Source organism: Panthera leo, chromosome F2, assembly GCF_018350215.1.
Source record: "Panthera leo isolate Ple1 chromosome F2, P.leo_Ple1_pat1.1, whole genome shotgun sequence".
In the NCBI taxonomy this organism is placed as follows: domain Eukaryota; kingdom Metazoa; phylum Chordata; class Mammalia; order Carnivora; family Felidae; genus Panthera; species Panthera leo.
This window is the reverse complement of record NC_056695.1, coordinates 41,150,387-41,172,098: the sequence shown is the minus strand read 5'-3', so window position 1 is coordinate 41,172,098 and position 21,712 is coordinate 41,150,387. Positions and strand designations below refer to the sequence as shown.

General features: G+C 35.5%; 1 protein-coding gene across 4 annotated transcripts in view; it reads left to right on the top strand.

Annotated features, from left to right (window-relative positions):
• The window catches only part of VIRMA (vir like m6A methyltransferase associated), a 58,564-nt gene that overhangs the window by 30,624 nt on the left and 6,228 nt on the right, over positions 1 to 21,712 (top strand). For 3 of the 4 annotated variants that reach the window (XM_042923266.1, XM_042923265.1, XM_042923267.1), the window contains exons 11-20: positions 1,064 to 1,146; positions 3,156 to 3,249; positions 3,387 to 3,931; positions 4,458 to 4,693; positions 5,185 to 5,437; positions 7,849 to 8,066; positions 15,447 to 15,579; positions 18,826 to 18,978; positions 19,482 to 19,642; positions 20,295 to 20,391. In XM_042923266.1, coding sequence (XP_042779200.1) covers positions 1,064 to 1,146; positions 3,156 to 3,249; positions 3,387 to 3,931; positions 4,458 to 4,693; positions 5,185 to 5,437; positions 7,849 to 8,066; positions 15,447 to 15,579; positions 18,826 to 18,978; positions 19,482 to 19,642; positions 20,295 to 20,391 — 1,973 coding nt within the window. The remainder of the gene's footprint in view (positions 1 to 1,063; positions 1,147 to 3,155; positions 3,250 to 3,386; positions 3,932 to 4,457; positions 4,694 to 5,184; positions 5,438 to 7,848; positions 8,067 to 15,446; positions 15,580 to 18,825; positions 18,979 to 19,481; positions 19,643 to 20,294; positions 20,392 to 21,712) is intronic. The other variant, XM_042923268.1, reaches the window with a different exon arrangement.

Sequence of the window (21,712 nt, the reverse complement as noted above, 5' to 3'; positions counted from 1 at the left end):
CTGGAACTGGCATATCACTTTTTACATTAGAATGCTTTTCTTAAAACATTTTTGGTGATAAAGTATAGGTATTATAGCGTAGCTTCTAGGAGAGGGTTTTTTTCTACATTATTCCACTCAGTTTTTTTAAGTATAATTGACACACAATGTTACATTAGTTTTAATTGTACAACATAGCGATTCCACAACTCTATAAGGTTATGCGATGCTCACTGCAAGTGTATCTATCATCTGTTACCATACAGTGCTATTATAATACCACTGACTATATTTCCTACCCTGTATATTTCATCCCTGTGATTTATTCATACCATAACTGGAAGCCTTTACCTCCCACTCCACTTCACTCATTTTGCTCATCCTTCCACCCCCATCCTCTCTGGCAACCCACCAGTTTCTTCTCTATATTTATGGATCTGTTTTTTCCTTTTTTGTTTGTTCATTTTTTTCTAGAAGAGTTTTAAATTCATTTGTGGTAGATGGTATATTTCACTTATAATTGTTTATAAGCAAAGTGTGTTATTATTTTGGGATGATAGTGATTATTTTTAATTTTATAAAGACAAATAAGGAAATTGATAAAATTTAAAATTCATGTTAAGAGAAAAGACACTCAGCAAATGTCTACCACTCCCCCAACAGGGTTGATCCTGTTGGAAATTAATATATTTTGTGCATGCTTTTTGGGGGGTGTGGGAGGCAGCAGTAGCATTAAGTGAATAAACACTATTTTATTATGTTAGTTTATAAAAAGTCTTTTATAAATCTTTTTAATGTTGTAAGTTGATGGTCCTGTTTAAGCATGTAAACACTTAAGTTTTCAGAAACCAAGTAACTAAGAATGGTCACTTCTTACTTCTAAACCAGTGTAGTAGTCCATTTACATTTCATGTTAAAACTTTTTTAAAAAAATTAGACATGAGCTCATCCCTGTATGAAGTTTAGATTATTGAAATCAGTATGAATCTGACAATGTTCTTTGGAAAAGAATACCTTTACTTCCTTTGTTATAAAGGCTTTTATTTTAAAATATTATATTATAAATGACCTCTTTGTTTTTAAGAACTTGGCAAGTGGCTTGAACCTCTGAAAAACCTTAGATTTGAAATTAACTGCATCCCAAACCTAATTGAATACGTTAAACAGGTAAGTAAAACCTAAAAGTACCTTGATTTTATGGAACTGCATGGTAGTGTATAGTAGTGTTACTTTAAATCATTTATGTAGATAATGCAGTAATTGTTAAGTATACTTGATTGATTTACTAGACTTTATGGGTGCAGATTCATACATATATGTAGATGGGTATGTGACGGTGTGTATATGGGAATACACATGCAGACAACCCTGTGTACTGTACTACTTTCCACTACCAGATTCTTTCATATTTTTTTTCTCAAATTGGAGTAATATCACTGCCATTTTGATGATATTTACAACAGTGTTTTAAAGTTAAGTAATTTAACATATAATTGTTTAAGTTAAACTTTAGTGAAAAAAGAACTTCCTTCAAAATTTTTAGGCAAAAATTGACAAGAGTCAATTCCAGATAAGCACAATGGGGACTAGTTATAAATTTGTTAATTTGGGATGGTCACATCTATAAGTAAAATATTCATGAAAGTTGAAAATCATAAAACTCATAATAGTACATTTGAAAAATTCATATACAATTCAAGTAATTAGTAATTAAAAATTCACTAAGATTGTTGTATTGTCAGTTTTAGAAGTTAGTGTAACATAGGAAGAAGGGCTAAAGGTGGTCATAGATGCATAAAAAGTTTAAGCTAAAAGAATGAACCTTGAATTATCTCCTCTTTCATTTAACAGGTAAACTCTGTGTATTTTTGTGTATGTGTGTGTGTAAAACATCTTGGTCTTGGAGTTGAAATGTGTTATTAAAATAACATACATGTATTTCTTTCTAATCTGGGTTTCTCTGCTTTAGATTTTTCTTTACTGACTTGTCTCCCTTATCTTCTCCTTTTACTCCATCTTTCCTAAGAGTACTTTAATCTCCTTTGGTGCCATCATATTCTTCTGTGTTCCTCACTCTATGCTTTGTATGACGTCTAGAGCTTCTCATTATATTCAGTCTTTTATTTGGCAGAAATATGATCATTTTTGGTCTGTAAATTTAAGTTGTCATGTATTCGGGGTACTTGTGTGTGGTCAGGAAAATATATAAGGAAACATCCAGTAAACATCAGATACTTGGGTACAAGATTTTAACCAGTAAGAAATTTAGTTCTAGAAATTTAAATTACGTGCTATAATTAAAGGAATTTTGACTTTTCTGTAAATCCTTATTTGTTAATTATACTTAATAATGAATGACTCTTATTCCAAGATATACCAAAAGCAGTTCATCTGAGACTGAAACTTCCCTTGGTGGCTCCATGCTGCCTTATGTAGTTTGTGGAATTATCATGGAAAGGCAGCAAGGAAGAAATCAGAGGAAAAGATGTAAGGTGAAAAATGTATAAGGGAAAGGAATTTTCTAATTTTTAAGTTCCTCCTCTGAGGTTTAGAAGCTGAAAGAGTAACATTTTTAAATGTTATTTTTTCTGAGGATTTTCAAACCATCTGTGCTTCTCTGTAGAAACTACAAAAACAGACATAACTATTGTCAGGAAACATGGCATGGGCAGGTGCTAAGGACATAGGCAACTGTATTTCTTTTTCCTTTAACCATGTCCTAACTGACCATCACAACTAGGTATCTATATTTAAGTGTATGTTATATAGTGCTAAAACTTTCCTTGTTGCTTCCTCAGTTTTAAAAGAGGTTTAGTGCCCACAAGGCTCTGTAAAATCAGTTATTGCTTCATTTTTGGGAGGGAGGGTATTTAGAAAGACTATATGATAAAGAACTATTTTAAATTCTTAATACAAGGAATCTCATTCAGTTTTGTATGTTACCTTTGTTTTTAATCAGCACTTTTTAATCTACTTGCACTTTGTAATTATTCATTTTATAAAATAACTTTTATAAACTTCATAAGCATTATTCATGTTTTACATTTAATTAAGATACTTAAAGTGTAAGTACTTACTATGAGATGTATTTTTAACTAATGCCTTCTTGGGAATTTTTTCTCAATTTGTATCAAAGCACCAAGAATTAAACTTTCTGTTCATTTTTATTTTTAAAGAATATCGATAATTTGATGACACCAGAAGGAGTTGGCCTTACCACTGCCTTGCGTGTTCTCTGTAATGTCGCGTGTCCACCACCTCCTGTTGAAGGTAATATGGCTATTATACATTAAAAACTATTCTTAAGGCCTAGTATAAATGTCATTTATTAAATAAAATATTAAAAAATCTTAACTGATTATTAACATATAAGTAATTAGTTTTTTTTCCCCTTATCCTATATAAAGGTCAACAGAAAGACCTGAAATGGAATCTTGCCGTTATTCAGCTTTTTTCTGCTGAAGGAATGGACACCTTTATTCGGGTTCTACAAAAATTGAACAGTATTCTGACTCAGCCCTGGAGGCTCCATGTCAACATGGGGACTACCCTTCACAGAGTTACTACTATTTCAATGGCTCGCTGCACACTCACTCTTCTTAAAACTATGTTAACGGAACTCCTGAGAGGTGGATCCTTTGAGTTTAAGGACATGCGTGTTCCTTCAGCACTTGTGACTTTACACATGCTCCTGTGCTCTATCCCTCTCTCAGGTCGTTTGGATAGTGATGAACAGAAAATTCAAAATGATATCATTGATATCTTACTGACTTTTACACAAGGAGTTAATGAAAAACTCACAATCTCAGAAGAGACACTGGCCAATAATACTTGGTCTTTAATGTTAAAAGAAGTTCTTTCTTCAATCTTGAAGGTTCCTGAAGGATTTTTTTCTGGACTCATACTACTTTCAGAGCTGCTGCCTCTACCATTGCCCATGCAAACAACTCAGGTATCACTTCCATATAACATGCATCTTATAAATGACTGCAGTAACGCTTTAAAAAAAGCCAGTGATTTTGTTAAAAAAAAAACAAAACAAACCCACAACCCTCATCCCCTTCCCCTAAAAAAGACATAAAGTAACCGGATGAGGGTGAGATAAAACTGAAGCAAGTTGGTCATTAAAGAAATATGGGGGGCAACATTTTAATAAATTTTTGTTAATGTGAATTTTATTATGCTGTTATGTATACTTGTACTTTTGTTATTTTTAAATCCTTTTTTTCCCCTTTATCATGTGTTAGAATTTGCCATTAACTAGGTTGGTTCACCAATGGACTCTGTTCTACTGACTGCTAACCTGAGAACAATAAGATTTTCTAGATGAATTGAATTCAAGCAAATGTTTAATTGTATAATAGAAAAATGTTTTAAGCATGTGTTCTTTTCGTAACAGTTCTTCCTGAACAATTTTTGTGACTATAAATAAATATTAAAGAAAATCTACGTACACACACAATATACTTTTTTAACAGGTTATTGAGCCACATGATATATCAGTGGCACTCAACACCCGAAAATTGTGGAGCATGCACCTTCATGTTCAAGCAAAGTTGCTCCAAGAAATAGTTCGCTCTTTCTCTGGCACAACCTGCCAGCCCATTCAACATATGTTACGGCGTATTTGTGTTCAATTGTGTGATCTTGCCTCACCAACTGCACTTCTGATTATGAGAACTGTGTTGGATTTGATTGTAGAAGACTTGCAAAGGTATTAAACATTTTTTCCTCAAGTTATTTTTGACACATACATTTTTTTTCACTTAGAATGTGGAAACCAGGGTTTAGAATGCTCAGATAATATATGTGTGTGTGTGTGTATTTATACATATATATATGTATATATATATATGTGTACACATATACACAGGTATACATACACATTTGTGTATGTATATGAATATATGTAGATTGTTTTTAATTGGAAAACTTTATTTCACATGCAAGATACCTTGAAGGTCTTGATTTTGGGTGTTTAAAAGGTGAACTATAAAGTACTCTGATTTAAAAAAATATATATTGAAATCTGAATTTATAAAATTTTATAATAATTGTAAAATTCCAAAGAAGTCATAATATCCAAGGATTGAAATATTTTATACAAGATTTGTGTAAGATGATATGTGTTGGAAAATAAATATTAGTTAAATAATGCCTTAAAGTTAAGAATTTTGTTTACTAAATGTATTGATTTTATTTCAGCACTTCAGAAGATAAAGAAAAACAGTACACTAGCCAAACCACCAGGTTGCTTGCTCTTCTTGATGCTCTGGCTTCACACAAAGCTTGTAAATTAGCTATTTTGCATCTAATTAATGGAACTATTAAAGGTGATGAAAGATATGCAGAGATATTCCAGGATCTGTTAGCTTTGGTGCGGTCTCCTGGAGACAGTGTTATTCGCCAACAATGTGTTGAATATATCACATCCATTTTGCAGTCTCTCTGTGATCAGGTATTTATAGTTATTTTATAAATTCATTTTTTGTATATGGTTCCAAAGCTTCCCTTTATATAAATCTTGTCTGTGAACACAGAGATCTCATCTGTTTTATTATTCCTACTGTTGTTCGGGGAGATCTTGTTTGACCAGTGAACCAATAATAAAATGGTTTGGTGCTTCATAGCTTTCTTTGGGTTTGTACTTCACAGGTTTCTCTGAAGAGCTCTTTATGAGATTGCATCATTGGATAGTTACTTTATGTGCCACTATATTCGTTGGGGTTGGTTATGTCCAGCATGTTCATTTTCATTCCACTTATACACAGATTCATTCTTGAAATTTATAGCTTTGTGATTGGTTGAATTAATACCATGTGTTTTTTTGTTAGGACAACTTTTGAAGGTATCATAGGCTACTACAGTTTTAGTGTGTTTCCGACTACTCTCCTTACAGATGTTGACCAAAAGTAGTAGTATTTCTACCTTTGTGTATTATTGACTTCCAGTTTATAATTCCATGAGTTAATGAAAATTGTTTTAACTTTTAAATCTCATTGTGATTGAGATTTTTTAAGATTTCTATACCTAATGGTACTTAGCTTATCATAATGCTCCTGTCTAATCAGATGTGATTTTTTTCAGGCAGAATGTATATTTTTTAATATTTATTTATTTACTTAGAGAGAGAGACAGTGCACACGTGTGCACAAGCAGGGTGAGGGGCAGAGAGAGAGAGGGAGAGAAAGACTCCCAAGCAAAGCTCTATACTGTTAGTGCAGTCTGACGGGGAGCTTGATCTCACGAACTCTGAGATTGTGACCTGAGCCAAAATCAAGAGTTGGATTCTTAATCAGCTGAGCCACCCAGGTGCCCCCAGGCAGAATATTTTTAATAGGATCCCATGTTGGAAGATTATCTTTATTCAGCTGACAAAAATCCAGTTTGGTTACATTTAACACCTAAGAAGGAGCATTTTTGGTGTGACTTGTTTTCACAAAAAGAGGACCTGGTAGAATATAGTTTTGGACCTGGCAGAGAGGATATTTTAAGTCCTTATACCCTAAAGTGTCCATTTGACTGGTGTTTGTTATATAACCCAGGTCAGGTTTTATGACTAATCTGAATGACACCATAGCACCATAGCTGCCCTGATCACGTAAACCTCATTCTTGGCCTCATCTTACTATATTTGCCTTCTGATTCAAACTTTGTTTTTTGGTTGTAACCCATGTTGAATACTAGTTTACAGTATGTTGAAGTGATTAAAGGCAATGAGACATCCCTAAAAATGTTTCTGTAAAATCTACTTTATTTACTTCTATAAAAAGAGTGGTGAGAGTTTTTAGTTATTGTTGGTTAAACTTGCTTAGTGCTGAAAAACTTGAATTTTAAAAGTATATAAAAACTAGGGGCGCCTGGGTGGCGCAGTCGGTTAAGCGTCCGACTTCAGCCAGGTCACGATCTCGCGGTCCGTGAGTTCGAGCCCCGCGTCAGGCTCTGGGCTGATGGCTCGGAGCCTGGAGCCTGTTTCCGGTTCTGTGTCTCCCTCTCTCTCTGCACCTCCCCCGTTCATGCTCTGTCTCTCTCTGTCCCAAAAATAAATAAAAAACGTTGAAAAAAAAAAAATTTGAAAAAAAAAAAAAAAAGTATATAAAAACTAGAGGAAAATATTTAGTTGAAAGACAGTGCTTAAAATGTTTATTTGCTCTATCCATTTCTTTTTGTGATGTTTTAAATTCCAATATGTTCATTAAAATTAATTTCACTGGGGGCACCTAGGTGGCTCAGTCAGAGCCTGCTTGGGATTCTCTATCCTTCTCTCTATCTCTGCCCCTCTCCCGCACATGCATTCTCTCTCTCTCTCAAACTAAATAAACATTTAAAAATTTATTTCATTGAATGATTTCTTTATAAATTAAAAAGATATTCAAATGAATCAATAACACATGATTTAAAATCTTTTAGTACCAAAAGAATGTAACCACTTGAAGATAGAAACTACACTCAGTGCAGTACAGAAGGAAAAATGTGTAGGAGCACTTGGCTGGCTCATTCAGTAGAGTATGCAAATCTTGATCTTGGGATCATGAGTTCAAGCCCCACGTTGGGCATAGAGCCAGACAAACAATCAAACAAATAAGTGCAAGCTTAAAAAGAGATATTCTTTTAAAGTAAAAATATTGTAAAGTAAAATATTTGTCTTTGTTTCTTTAAGTGTATATCCTTGAATTACCTTTTATAGAAGAGCAAAATGACGCCATTGTTCTTAATGTGTTTGAATTTATATTTGGTGTGGGAAGGTGACAATGTTTTGATGAGATAATTACTAAGTATTAGTTGCTGTGTGTTTCTGAAATAAAAATGTTAATCGACTGTGATAATAATGAAAGAAAAATTTTTCCCTACTCCTCTCCACCCTCACAGGACATTGCGCTTATTTTGCCAAACTCTTCTGAAGGTTCTATTTCTGAACTGGAGCAGCTCTCCAATTCTCTACCAAACAAAGAATTGATGGCCTCAATCTGTGACTGTCTACTGGCTATGCTAGCTAACTCTGAGAGCAGTTATAGCTGTCTACTGACATGTGTCAGAACAATGATGTTTCTTGCAGAGCATGATTATGGATTATTTCATTTAAAAAGGTAATGCTTTATCTAATTTAATATATTCTTGGATTTAACTTTTCACTCTGTCATCCCTCCCCAAATTAGTTAATTCATTGCTGTTGTAGAAGGCTGAAGATGTGATTTCTTTCATGTGGAGAAATTTGTATTTATGGAAAGGATTTTTTAGTAGTGAAGTGTGCTAGTAATCCAATCTTCAGCATTAAAATATAAATTGAATAGATAGACAAATTAATGTGGACATCTTACAGTATTTAAGAAGGGAATCTTACTGTTCCAGGGGTATTAATTCACACTGTTTTTGTTTTGTTGATACATTTACCTGTAGTCCTTTAAAAGTGATGGTTGGTGTAGGGTGCGTGACTGGCTGAGTCAGTAGAGCATGCAGCTCTTTTTCTCAGGGTTGTGAGTTCAAGCCCCACATTGGTGTGGAGCCTACTTAAACAACAAACAAACAAACAGAAGTGATGGTGCTGTGATGGTGCTGTGATACTCTGTGCTGATTCTGTGTTTTTTATTCTGTAGAGAAGTGGCTGAGATAAAATTAATTTGAGATGATGTAAACCTCAAGTGTAATTTCTGCTTCAGTCTCTCTGTCCATGCCCTCATCTTTTTCTTCTCTAGGAAGGTAGCTGGATGTAATGTAGATTTGCTTGGAAATTTGTAGAAGTTTGTAGGATTATGAGACAGAAAGGAGAAGGAAACATGTTTGTGCTTCTCGTTAATTCTTGTAACATTGGTTGAAAACTTGCGTTCCAAATGCTCTTTGGTGCTGGCTCCTACCTTCTCCACTTCCTTCTCCTGAAAAACCTGTCTCCTCTTTTATATTCTCTTTCAGTTGGTGGCACCTGCTGAAAATCCAAGTTTTCCATTTCCTCCTACCCCGCCTTCTTAGTCTCTCACCATAATCTTTACATTTTACTCTGGAATGCCCCTTTTCCTATTGCCTGGGTATTTACTCTATATCCTTAAAGCTCATCTTCTACTCTCCATCTCCAGGAAAGCCAAAAAACTTTGCTTGATTCTTCCATTCCTAAGCTCTCATAGTATTATGTGTGATATGTTTAATTTTGCTGGATTCCTGTTTCTGGTCTTTTTTCTATTGGTAATCTTTTCCTAAGTTGTCTTAACCTATTCCAGTTTCTCTCTTTAGCTCTAATTTTTCTTCTAAGCTCCAAATAACCCATCCATTTATTTGATGTCTCTGCTTGACTTTCTATTGGACATCTCAAACTGAACAGATTTAAAGGAGAGCTCTTGAAATTCTTGCTCTCAAACATGTTTCTGTCTTGTTCATCCCAGTAAGTGTTATCACGTTAACTGTCCACACAAAACACCAAGATCTTGATTTCTCTCTTTTCCTTACTTCCTACGTGCAACCTATCAGTAAGTCCAGTGGATTATACCTCCAAAATTTATCCCTAATTTGATCACTTTTGTCCACTCTGTAGTTACCACCCTTGTCCAGTTCACTGTCATTTCGTGCATGACTCATTTCAGTAGCCTCCAGTCTACTTCTTGCTTCCACTGTTGTCCCCCTAAAATCTATTTTCTGAGCATTCAGACTGATTTTTTAAACTTAAAACAGGGGCGCCTGGGTGGCTCAGTCGGTTAAGAGTCCGACTTCAGCTCAGGTCACAGTCTCACAGTCCGTGAGTTCGAGCCCCACGTCAGGCTCTGGGCTGATGGCTCAGAGCCTGGAGGCTGCTTCCTTCTGTGTCTCCCTCTCTCTCTGCCCCTCCCCCATTCATGCTCTCTCTCTGTCTCAAAAATAAACGTTAAAAAAAAAAAAAAAAAAAAAAAACTTAAAACAGATACATTTGTTGTTCTGCTGAAATGTTTCCAGTGGTTTCCTATTATACTGCAGTAAAATCCAAACTCTATAATGTTCTTTAAGGCTGTATACAATCTGGCCTTTGCTCATCTCTTTGACTTAACCTCATAGCTTTTTTATCCTCAGTTTTGCTACCTGTCAAGCTCATTTCTACCTCCAGACTTTTTTGTTTTGTTTTGTTTTCCTAAAATGTTTTTCCTGTAGATCCTTATAAGACTTATTTCTCACTTCACTCATGTATCTGTATAAATATTTTTCCTGTCAAAATACCTGTCTAAAATAGTGTATCCTGGGGTGCCTGACTGGCTTAGTTGGTAGAGCATGTGAGGTTTTTTTTTTTTTTTAATGTTTATTTATTTTTGAGAGGGAAACCAGGCACGAACAGGGGAGGGGCAGAGAGAGAGGGAGACACAGAATCTGTAGCAGGCTCCAGGCTCCGAGCTGTCAGCACAGAGCCCGATGTGGGGCTCAAACTCACGGACCACAAGATCATGACCTGAGCCGAAGTCAGATGCTTGACTGACTGAGCCACCCAGGCACCCCAAACATGTGACTTCTAATCTCAAGGTCATGAGTTCAAGCCCCATGTTGGGCGTGGAGCCTACTTAAAGTAAAACAACAACAACAACAACAAAACACTAAAATAAGTCTATCTTTTGAGTCCCCATTCCTTATCCCCCTTTATATTTTTCACTGTATTTATACTGTTTGACATTGCATTATGTAGATTTATTGTTTATTTGAATATAAGCTACCCTAAGAAAGGGACTGTGTCTTCTTGACTTTAGTCCCCCAGCATTTAGAAACCTGGTACATAGTAGGCTCTATGAAAGAATAAAAATGGACACTGGATTCATTTAGTCCACAAATACTTATTGAATGCCACTTCTGGGCCAGATACTGATCTAGGTACTAAAGATTGAGTAAAATACATAGTATATTACAGAAAAACATTAAATAGAGCAGTTCAAGCTGCTGGTGAGTGCCAGAGTGAGGGTAGGAGTTGTCATTTGAAATACGGGGAGGTGATCAGGGAAGTCCTCACTGAGAAGGTGACCCTTGAACAAAGACCAAGACCCAAAGGTGAAGGGTGAAACATGTTAATATCCTGGGGGAGAACAATCACAAATAGCATGCCTAATGTGTCTGAGAAACAGTCATGAGGTCACGGTGGCTATCTTTGGAGTAAGAGAGCAAGGAGAAAAATGATAGGGCATAGGTCGGAGAAGTAACCTGGGGGGAAGATGGGGGTCAGCAGATCAAGGGCCTTTAGGGTTATTATAAGGGCCATTGTAAGATTTTGAGCAGAGGCAAAGAATGATCTGGTTTTTTATCTGCCTTTTTTTTTCTTATGAGCAGGTCACTATTTATGCTTTTTACATAGTTCTAACAACAACCCTGAAGCACGTCACAAAAAAATTTTCTTTTTTGAGGTAATTGTACTTTCAGAAGAATTACAAAAATAATAGTACAGAGTTCAGATATGCCTTTCATCCACCTTTACCCCTATGTTAATGTCTTATGTAACCACTAAATATTTACCAAAACTGAGAAACTAACCTTGGCATAATACTATTAACTAAAATACAAAATTTATTTAGATTTTACAGTTTTTCTGTTAATGTTTTTTTCTGTTTTAAGATCCAAGACAGGATCCTACATTGCTTTTAGTTGTGATGTATCCTTTGTGTCCTGTATCCTTGTTTTTCATGACCATGACATTTTTGGAGAGTACTTGTTAGTTATTTTGTAGAATGTTCCTCAATTTAGCTTTGTCTGATTTTTTCTCATAATTAGATTGAGATTATGCTTTATTGAGAAGATTACACAGAGAGAAATACCTCTTTTAGTGCACCATATTAGGAAATGCTTGATATATTTCTGATGATATCCACTTTGATCACTTGACTGAGGTGCTGTCTGTCAGGATTCTGCACTGTAAACTTAATAATTTTACATTTTTAATTAAATATTTTGGAGAATATATTTCCAAAATATATTTCCATTGTGCAAATACAGGATCTTATTTCTGTGTAAAACTTTAGTCAGTAGGTTGAGCATCCAGTTGGCTCAGTAGGTTGAGCATCCAGCTTCCACTCAGGTCATGATCTCACAGTTCGTGAGTTCAATCCTTGGGTCGGACTCTACACTGACAGTGCAGAGCTTGCTTGGGATTTTCTGTCTTTCCCTCTCTCTCTGCCCCTCCCTGCTCATACACACACACGCGCACACACACACACACACACACACACATACACACTCTCTCTCTCTCTCTCTCTCTCTCAAAATAAATAAACATTTAAAAGTATTGTTAAAAACAAACAAAAACCCTTTTGTCCACTAATTTTAGTATTCATCAGTGAATCTAGGCATGTGGCAGGTTTTACTGTGGTATCCCAGTGCTGGTTTCCTATTTCTCTTAATCCTTTTTTAATTTTTTTGGTGGTTTATTTTTTATTTTTAAAATTTTTAATGTTTATTATTTTTGAGAGAGAGAGAGACAGAGCTTGAGACGGGGAGGGAGAGAGAGAGAAGGAGACACAGAATCTGAAACAGGCTCCAGGCTCTGAGCTGTCAGCACAGAGCCCGATGCGGGGCTTGAACTCACAAACCGTGAGATCATGACCTGAGCCGAAGTCAGACACTTAACCGAGTGAGCCACCCAGGTACCCCAATGGTTGTTTATTTTTGAGAGAGCAAAAGAGAATGAGCGGGGAAGGGTCAGAGAGAGAGGGAGACACAGAATCTGAAGCAGACTGCAGGCTGTAAGCTGTCAGCACAGAGCCCAACATGGGTCTTGAACTCAGGAATTGTGAGATCATGATCTGAGCCAAAGTCAGGAAGCTTAACTGACTGAGTCATGCAGGTGCCTCTCTCTTATTCCTTTTTAATTTATTAATTATCCTTCTATAAAGAAGAATTACCACTTTCTCCTCATTTATTTACTTATTCAGGGATATAAGTATGAATTTATGGACATTATTTTTTTTCTCTTTGTATGATAATCTGATACTATTGTTATTCATTTTGTTGCTCAGCTTGTGTCACTGATTTTGTTTCTTCTTATTGGATAGAGCTAGGAAATATATGCCTGTGTCCTAACTCATGCATATATATGTCTACATTTCTTTTTGTATCTATTTATTTGTATGTATGTATTTTTATTTTTATTTATTATTTTTTTTCAAGTTTCATGACATTGCTTTATTATCCATCAGAGTTCATCTCAGGGTCCATACAAAATTCAGTCTTTCAGAGCACTATCTCTGGCTTGCGTATGTCAAATGTGGACCAGCCCTTGTGACTGTGGGACAGGTTAAGCCAAAGGGGCCCTGGCCTTTTGGTTTTAGGACTACATGGACATCCAGAGCCCTAGGGCATCAGAAGGGGTCCTGCCGAGAGCTGTTTGTGTGGAGGCTGGGCCAGATGTATTAGTGGGGAGCTGGCCTCTTTGCTGGGCCTAAGGGAAATAAAGTTAAAGATCTCTATTCTACATTGATCACATTCCCATTGGATGGAAATGTTGAACGCACTTTGGTCTTGACTGCAGCGATTCCCTCTGTTACTGTGTTTCTGACTCTGTCTTCGTTCACCCTTAGGAGCCATGGAGCTGGCACTTACTCAGCGGGCTCCTAGGGATGGCCATCAGGTTCCCACTGGGTTCTGTGCTCAGTAACAGCCATCAGCATCAGATATCCCAAAGGAGAATAGCCCTTCTATTCCTGAGCTTGGTGCTTGGCTGTTTGTAACAAGGGGAGGCAGACAGGATCCAGCTTGCCTCATTGCTCTGGTTGATTGAAGTGCCTTCCTCCTCCTTTTTTTTCTTTAAAATATAATTTATTGTCAAGTTGGCTAACGTACGGTGTATATAGTATGCTCTTGGTTTTGGGGGTAGATTCCCGTGATTCATCACTTTGTATGTATTTTTTTAAATGAGTCCATACTGACATTTTGACTCTAATATTAGATGTTGATTCTAGCTTTCTCTCTTTCCTTGTAACCTTATTCATGTTTCATGTTGTGCAGTTGTGTGGATTTTGACAAATGTATAGAGTCATGTGTTTATTGCCACAGTTGCATACAGAACAGTTCCATCAGTGTACTACCTTTTTATAGACAACTTCTTTATAGGCTGAGCAGCAGGGGCAGCTGGGTGGCTCAGTTGGTTAAGCATCTGACTCTTGACTTCAGCTCAAGTCATGATCTCACAGTTCGTGAGTTCGAGTCCTGCGTCAGGCTCTATGCTGACAGCTCAGAGCCTGCTTGGGATTCTGTGTCCCTCTCTCTCTGCCCCTTCCCTACTTGCTCTCTGTCTCTTTCTCAAAATAAATAAAAAGATAAACTTAAAAAAAAAAGTTGAGCAATAAAAATACCAGCTTAAAAGTTTAGATATTCTAATAGGTATGTAGTGGACCCCAGATTTTAATAGATCATGGAAGTATTTGCTTAAGGTTATATGTAGAGACTAGTAATTGGTGTAGTCCAGTTTTAAATCCATTCTTTTTCCATTAATCATATTATCTTTGTATTTAATCTCATTCCTGTGTGTTGTGCCTTGTCCATTCCAGTATTTTATAAAGTTCTCAAGAGCAGGAGTCTTTATCTTTCTCTTTTGTATTGTTTTACCAAAGTCTTCTATGATGGCATCTCAGAATCCATCTGAGTTATATTTTTCAAATGTAAACACTGCATGTTTAGTGTTAATATAATCTTATTTTCATTTTGATTAATTATGAATTGTTACAACTCAAAGGGCACATTTGAATATTAGAATACTTTGTCCTTGAAATTCTCTTTTGATCAACAAAGAGCTGTGTAATTGTATAGAATAATTTTAGCAGGACTTGGATATGGTTGATTGTTATACTTAAATCTACCTATATCAGGAATTGGCAAACTATGGGCCACAGGTCAAATTCAGCTGACCACCAGTGTTTATAAATACAGATCTGTTGGAGCATAGCCAGCATTTATGTGCTGTTTATGTCTGTTTTCCCACTACACAAATGAGTTGAGTAGTGACTGACACTGGTGTTGTGTATAGAGAGAAACAGACTGTGTTTTTATTTAGCCAGCAAAGCATAAAATATGTACCATTAGGTTCTTTACATAAAAAGTTTGCAGGCCCCCAGTCTATACCCTTGATTTTCTTCTGTCAAATTATAGTAATAATAATAATTATTATTAAATAATTTACATAATAATTATTACATAAAGCAGGCTTTCTGGTCAGGCTTCTGAGACGGCTATAACCTCCTTGTATTAGAGAAATCCTCAGGCTATAAAAAGTATAAAAAATAGGGAATTTGGAGTTTCTTTTGCTAAGTTTTATATCTTTATTATTTGGGGGAAATTTTTTCTTTTTTTGTGGGGGGCTTGAAGCTTATTTTTAAAAGAAGGTATCTGTAGATATTGCTTTGTTAAATGGTGTTGTGTACATAGGCACACCAAAACATTTTTTAAATGATGGATTGAATTTTGTTCTGTCTGAACTGGAGATCGTTTATTTCTCATACTAGATTTATATGTTTAAATTTTGAGACATATTCTCTCTTTATTTACAGTTCTTTGAGGAAAAACAGTAATGCTCTGCATAGTTTACTGAAACGAGTGGTCAGCACGTTTAGTAAGGACACAGGTGAACTTGCATCTTCATTTTTGGAATTTATGAGACAAATTCTTAACTCTGACACAATGGTAAGTGTACATAAATGTATATGTATGTATTTGGTATTTTTTAAATTTATAGACTTTTGTCATAAGTTAAAAAAAATCACTTGCATTCAAAAATATCTTGAAATATTTTTGGAAGTTTGAACTTAGAATAATGTTTTTTTTTTTCCTGTGTCCTTACCCGACTATAAATGCAAGGTTTTGATTTCTAAAAAAGATAGGTGTTTTAGAGTAGAATTTACTGAACTCTTTTTAAATCTATTAAACATCATTAATTTGTGAATACTCTGTAACTTGGCAACTTAGAGAAAAATACTCCTTACAGAGCCTTCATCTTTTATATAATTTTTTACATTGAGTTATCTTGCCAGGGACACTCAGGGCAGTCAAATTTTATTAGTCTCTTAATCAGATATTTACCTTCTGTCATTTAATTGAGCATTTACTCATTGTGTTTTGGATATTGTGCTTTCGGGGTGATTGCAAAGTTTATTACACTAGGGTATTTTGGATCCATCATAGATACTAAGTATCTATTTCTCTAAAATCTTACTGTTAAAATCTAATTAAGAATTTCTCCTGGGGCACCTGGGTAGCTTAGTCTGTTAAGCCTCTGATTCTTGATTTTGGCTCAGGTCATGATCTCATGGTTTGTGAGTTTGAGCCCTGCGTCGGGCTCTGCACTGACCACGTGGAGGCTGCTTGGGATTCTCTGTCTCCATCTCTCTCTGCCCATCTCCTACTCACGTGCGCTCGTTCTCTCTCTCTCTCTCTCAAAATAAATAAACTTTAAAAAAAAATCTCTCCCATCATATTTTCCAAAATCTAGTATATGTTGTGGACACAATTCCAGAAACCTTTAATAGGCTTGCCTTTAAAAAGTGTTTTTGGTCAGATAAGTTTGGAAAAGTCTCCCCTGATGGAACTTAACTGTGCACATTAGTATACTAAAAGTTCTGAAAGTTCCTGGATAAATAGAAACTTGCTTTACTATAGTCTAATCTAGCTTTTCCCAAATGGATTGCCTGCAAAATACTTTGTGTGTGTGTGTGTGTGTGTGTGTGTGTGTGTGTGTACGTGTACATGTGCATATACTGTTAACATCCTGTGGGTCTGTATTCTGTCAACACTGGTTTAAGAAATTCAGCTCAAGGGCACCTGCGTGTGTCAGTGGGTTGAGTATCTGACTTCAGCTCAGGTTATGATCTTATGGTTGGTGAGTTCAAATGCCACATCCAGCTTGCTGCTGTCAGCACAGCTCGCTGCTCCTCCCCTGCTCACGCTTTCTTTCTTTAAAAAAAAAAAAAAAAATTCAGCTCATATTTAAGATTTGTGTTTGGGAAGAATTGTGGAGGACCTGTTTAGTTCAGTTTTACCAAAATAAATATAATATGGGATGATTTCATAAGGTAAAATTAAGTAAAATTACTGTTTAGTAAACATGTAATGCGTGTAATTTATATTAAGAATATCTACTCCTCCAGTAAGGGATGCCTCGCTGGCTCAGTCAGGAGAACATGAGACTTGGCTCTTGAGTTCAAGCCTCACATTGGGCATGGAGCCTACTTAAAAATTTTTTTCTGTTTTACTCTAGTAAGCACCTCTTGGCTGCCTGTTGTTTTTGTAGTTTTTTTTTATACTGATTTTACTGGCAGATTTGTGTTTGCTTTGTGTCAGATATACTTTATTAAAGTGATTAAGTTTACCAGATGCTTTGATCATTAAAGATCAGATTTTGATTCTGAAAGGTAAAGAGCATATTTAATGGTAGCATTATAGCTACCGTAAAGAAATTTTAGGAGTTTTTATGTAATGGAAGACTAATTAGTTTTACCAGATCCTAAGTGGTGTGTTGTTAATAAATCAGTTTGACAGATTTTCTTATGCATGTCATCAATTAAACAGTTTCTAATCAAAAACCACTAACCAGTGTTCATTCTTGTTATCCAGAAGCTGCTGGTCCCTGAGGACTGCTAATTAATGCTTTTATTCATCCCTCACCAGTGCATTTCCTTTTCTTACCTCCTTCATTGGGAAGGTCAAGGCCATCCTGTTTGGTTTCTAAATCTTTTCACTCTCCCTTAGATTCTTTCCCTGTTTTTTCTAACCTGTTGTTTCCTTCCTTAATCAGAGGAGAATATCCCTTCCGCCCCTCCCCCATCATTTCATTTCTATCTATGACATATATCTTACACCTTCTAATATCCTATCTGGCACCTTTTCCCTCTCCTGTTTCTCCTTGCCCTTGGCTACTTGATAGAATCTCTGAATATCCAAAATCAAATTCATTATCTTCCCCCATAAACTTGATTTATCTGTCTTACTTTTATATCATGATCTTCCCTGAACTTCACGATAGAAATCATGAAATAGTAGCCAACTTTCCTCCTTTTCTTCATCCTCTTCAGCAGCTGTCATTCGTATCAGTTTTATTTATAATACCTTTCATATTTCATTTTCTTTTGTATTTTACCACTATTACCTTAGATTTCCTTCCTGCTGCTGCTTTTTTCGTAATGTGTTTATTGAAGTATGATCTGCATCTCATAAAATTCACCCCTTTAGTTTTTAGTATATTGTACAATCATCTCTGCTATGTAATTTCAGAATGCTTTCGTAATCCCAAAAAGAAGCTCTGTGCCCATAACAGAAACTCCTCTTTTCCCCTTTTAGCCCATGGCAATCACTAATCTACTTTTCCATCTCTATATCAGTCTCTGCAAAAAGATTGCTGGGATTTTGATAGGAATTGTATTGAAATTTGGGAGTATCACTATCTTAATACCTTTTACTATATGGCTTACTTTTTTTTAAAACAGGAAATATTAACTTTTTTCATTACAGAATATAGCCCTAAATACAATAGTTACTGTTTACTTTAGTTCTTTGCTTTATCTCTAGAAAGATAAATTCAGGTTTCATCAGTTCTTTATTTTAGTAGTAGGCATTTTATTAACTTAAGTATCAATCAGTATGTTACATGCCCAGCAAGTGCCAGTGTATTTGCCATTGGATATTTTTGTTAAGAAACCTTGCTGCTAGTATGTTGAATATGTGTGTTTAGCTATTTATTATGTGAGTCTTACTCAAAGAAAATGCATTTCAGCCTTAAGCTGATTAACTCTTTCTTAAAACTAGCCATTTATACTGGTGTAAAACCAAAACACTTAGGGGAAGATTGCAGCAAATGGCTTAAATATCTGTATAAGTGTGGAAGCATCTTTGCAAATTTCTCTGCTCTCAAATTTAACTTGTGTGTGACATTTACAGGGATGTTGTGGAGATGATAGTGGTCTCATGGAAGTAGAGGGAACTCATCCGTCACGGACAATGAGTATTAATGCTGCAGAGTTAAAACAGCTTCTACAAAGCAAAGAAGAAAGTCCAGAAAATTTGTTCCTTGAACTAGAGAAGCTTGTTTTGGTAAAAAAAAAAACAAAAACAAAAACAAAAAAAAAAAAAAACAAAACAAAAAACAAAGAAAAACAGAAGCAAAATAAAAACATTTGCTCATTCCTAAGATATATTTTTTTCTCTTTTTGACTAGTGCAAGTTTTTCAGTGACCTTTTTAAATAGTGAACCTTCAGGTGGATACCTGTAATAAAGTTTGAAATAACTCTTTGAATTAATAATTTGGAGTGAAGTCCTCCATACTGTTATGAATCTTAAGGAAGAAGGCATTAGTTTTTGAATTATCTATTTGAATGCAGGATGTCCCCTGCTACCATTCTTTAGAAATAAAATGACAAATGTTTTTGGTATTTGTTTTATTTGAATATGTTTAATGTTCATAAGTTTTTGACAGTTTTCCAAATTTCTTAGTAATCAAAAAATACAACCTTTTCTACTAAAGAGTCAGTAGATTATGGGCATAAATGTTCAAGTTTTACCTGTATCATCTTATTCTGCTTTTGTCTATATCTAGGAACATTCAAAAGATGATGACAATCTGGATTCTTTGTTGGACAATGTAGTTGGACTTAAGCAGATGCTGGAGTCATCTGGTGATCCTTTACCTCTTGGTGACCAGGATATAGAACCAGTACTTTCAGCTCCAGAATCTCTCCAGAATCTGTTTAATAATAGGTAAAACAAGCAATGTTTTGTGGTTGAGTATTGTATATTTAATGACCGAGGTCTAGAGAGGGCCAACAAGCTATTTTTGTTACGGGCTGGATAATAAAAATTCTAGGCTTTGTAGGCCACATTCAGCCTATGTTGCATATTCTTCTGTAGCATTTTGTTTGTTTCCTATGTTTTTTTAAAACTCTTAAATAATAGGGGCACCTGGGGTGGCTTAGTCAGTTAAGCATCCGACTCTTGATCTCAGCTCAGGTCTTGATCTCAGTGTTGTGAGTTCAAACCCCATGTTGGGCTCTGTGCTGGGTGTGAAGCCTACTTAAAAACAAAATGAAACAAAACTTAAATAATAAATCATTTCTATCTTACAGGCTATACACAAGCAGGCTGGCAGAATGGAGGCTATACTTTACTGATACTTCTAGAGCATAACTATTCATTGTGATGGAATTACTCTCTAAATTTAGAAAAATTAAATATGGCCAGTTTCTGTACACATTGCTACAGTGTAATAAACTTGGCTTTTAAGTACTAATTTTACTAACAGTTTTGAGGGTGACATTTTAAATTGTACATTGTACAGATTTTGCTTAGAAGATAAGCTAAAATAATTTGATTTTGGAATTCTGCTTTTTACCAAATGTCTTTTCTGTTCTAGGACTGCATATGTGCTAGCTGATGTCATGGATGATCAGTTGAAATCCATGTGGTTCACTCCATTTCAGGCTGAAGAGATTGATACAGATCTGGATTTGGTATAAGTAATTTTATTACTAAATATTTAGAAAAAAGTTATTGTTGATTTTTTTGGTTTTTGTGTGTATTATTAGCACTAAAATAAGATACATGTTGTATGGCTGTTAAAAGCCCATTGAGGGGATGCCTGGCTGGCTCCGTCATAGAGCATGCAACTCTTCATTGTATAGTAAGTTTGAGCCCCACCGTGGGTAATAGAGATTACTTAAAAATAAAATCTTAAAAACAAACAAAAAAAGGCCCATTTGAGGACCAGTACTGCATTATTTTCATATCGGCTGCCCACTTAATGGTATCCAGGACATTCAGTATCTTATGCTACTTATTTTGCTTCTTTCTAGTTAGTGATCTGTATATTTGAGAATGAGATGCTTTCTTTTTTCTTTTTCTGTTTTTTAGAGAGAGAGTGAGAGCAGGGGAGAGGGCCAGAGGGAGAGAGAGAATCTTAAGCAGGCTCCATTCTTGGTGGGGAGCCCGATGCAGGTCTTGACCCTGGGATCATGACCTGAGCCAAAATCAAGAGTTGGACACTCAACTGTCTGAGCCACCAAGGTGCCCTGAGAATGAGATTCTTTGGGGAAAAATTATGTTTTTGCCTAAGTACTCTGAGGCACTTTGTTTTCTTATATTTGTAGGGTATAGAATAGAGAAAAGTATCCCACAGAATTATAATTCATTTCTGTTTTGGGGTTTAAGGAAAGGAATGGTATTGTGGCAATCTACTTTTAATTTTGGGGCAAATGTGAAGAATCTATTTATTAAAATAACATAGGTACAAAAGGGAATTCGCATTCTTAAACGTAATGCTGAACATGTAAGAGTATAGTTAAACATTTAAAATTAGAAGCATGGTGATTTATGTTTCTCAGAGCCATATTAGGGAGGATGATTTCAGCCACATATTATACTATGTATTATTTTTTTCTTGATCAGAAAAATAAATATATTTGCTTATTCCCTGGTCCAAAAAGTGTTAGTATTTATTATATGCAATAAGACTAAAAGAATTATTTACTTCATGCTTAAGGTGTATTTAATATATTTGAGAGCTCCTTTCCCTTCTTTTAAACTATTGCATAAAATCTGGGGTGCCTGGAAGGCTCAGTTGATTAAGTGTCTGACTTTGGCTCAGGTCAGGATCTCACCACCCGTTAGTTTGAGCCCTGTGTCAGGCTCTGTGCTGACAGCTCAGAGCCTGGAGCTGCTCTGGATTTTGTGTTTCCCTTTCTTTTTGCCCTCCCCCACTTGCATTCTGTCTCTTTCTCTCAAAAATAAATAAACATTAAAAAATTTAATATCGCATAAAATCCGATTTAAATT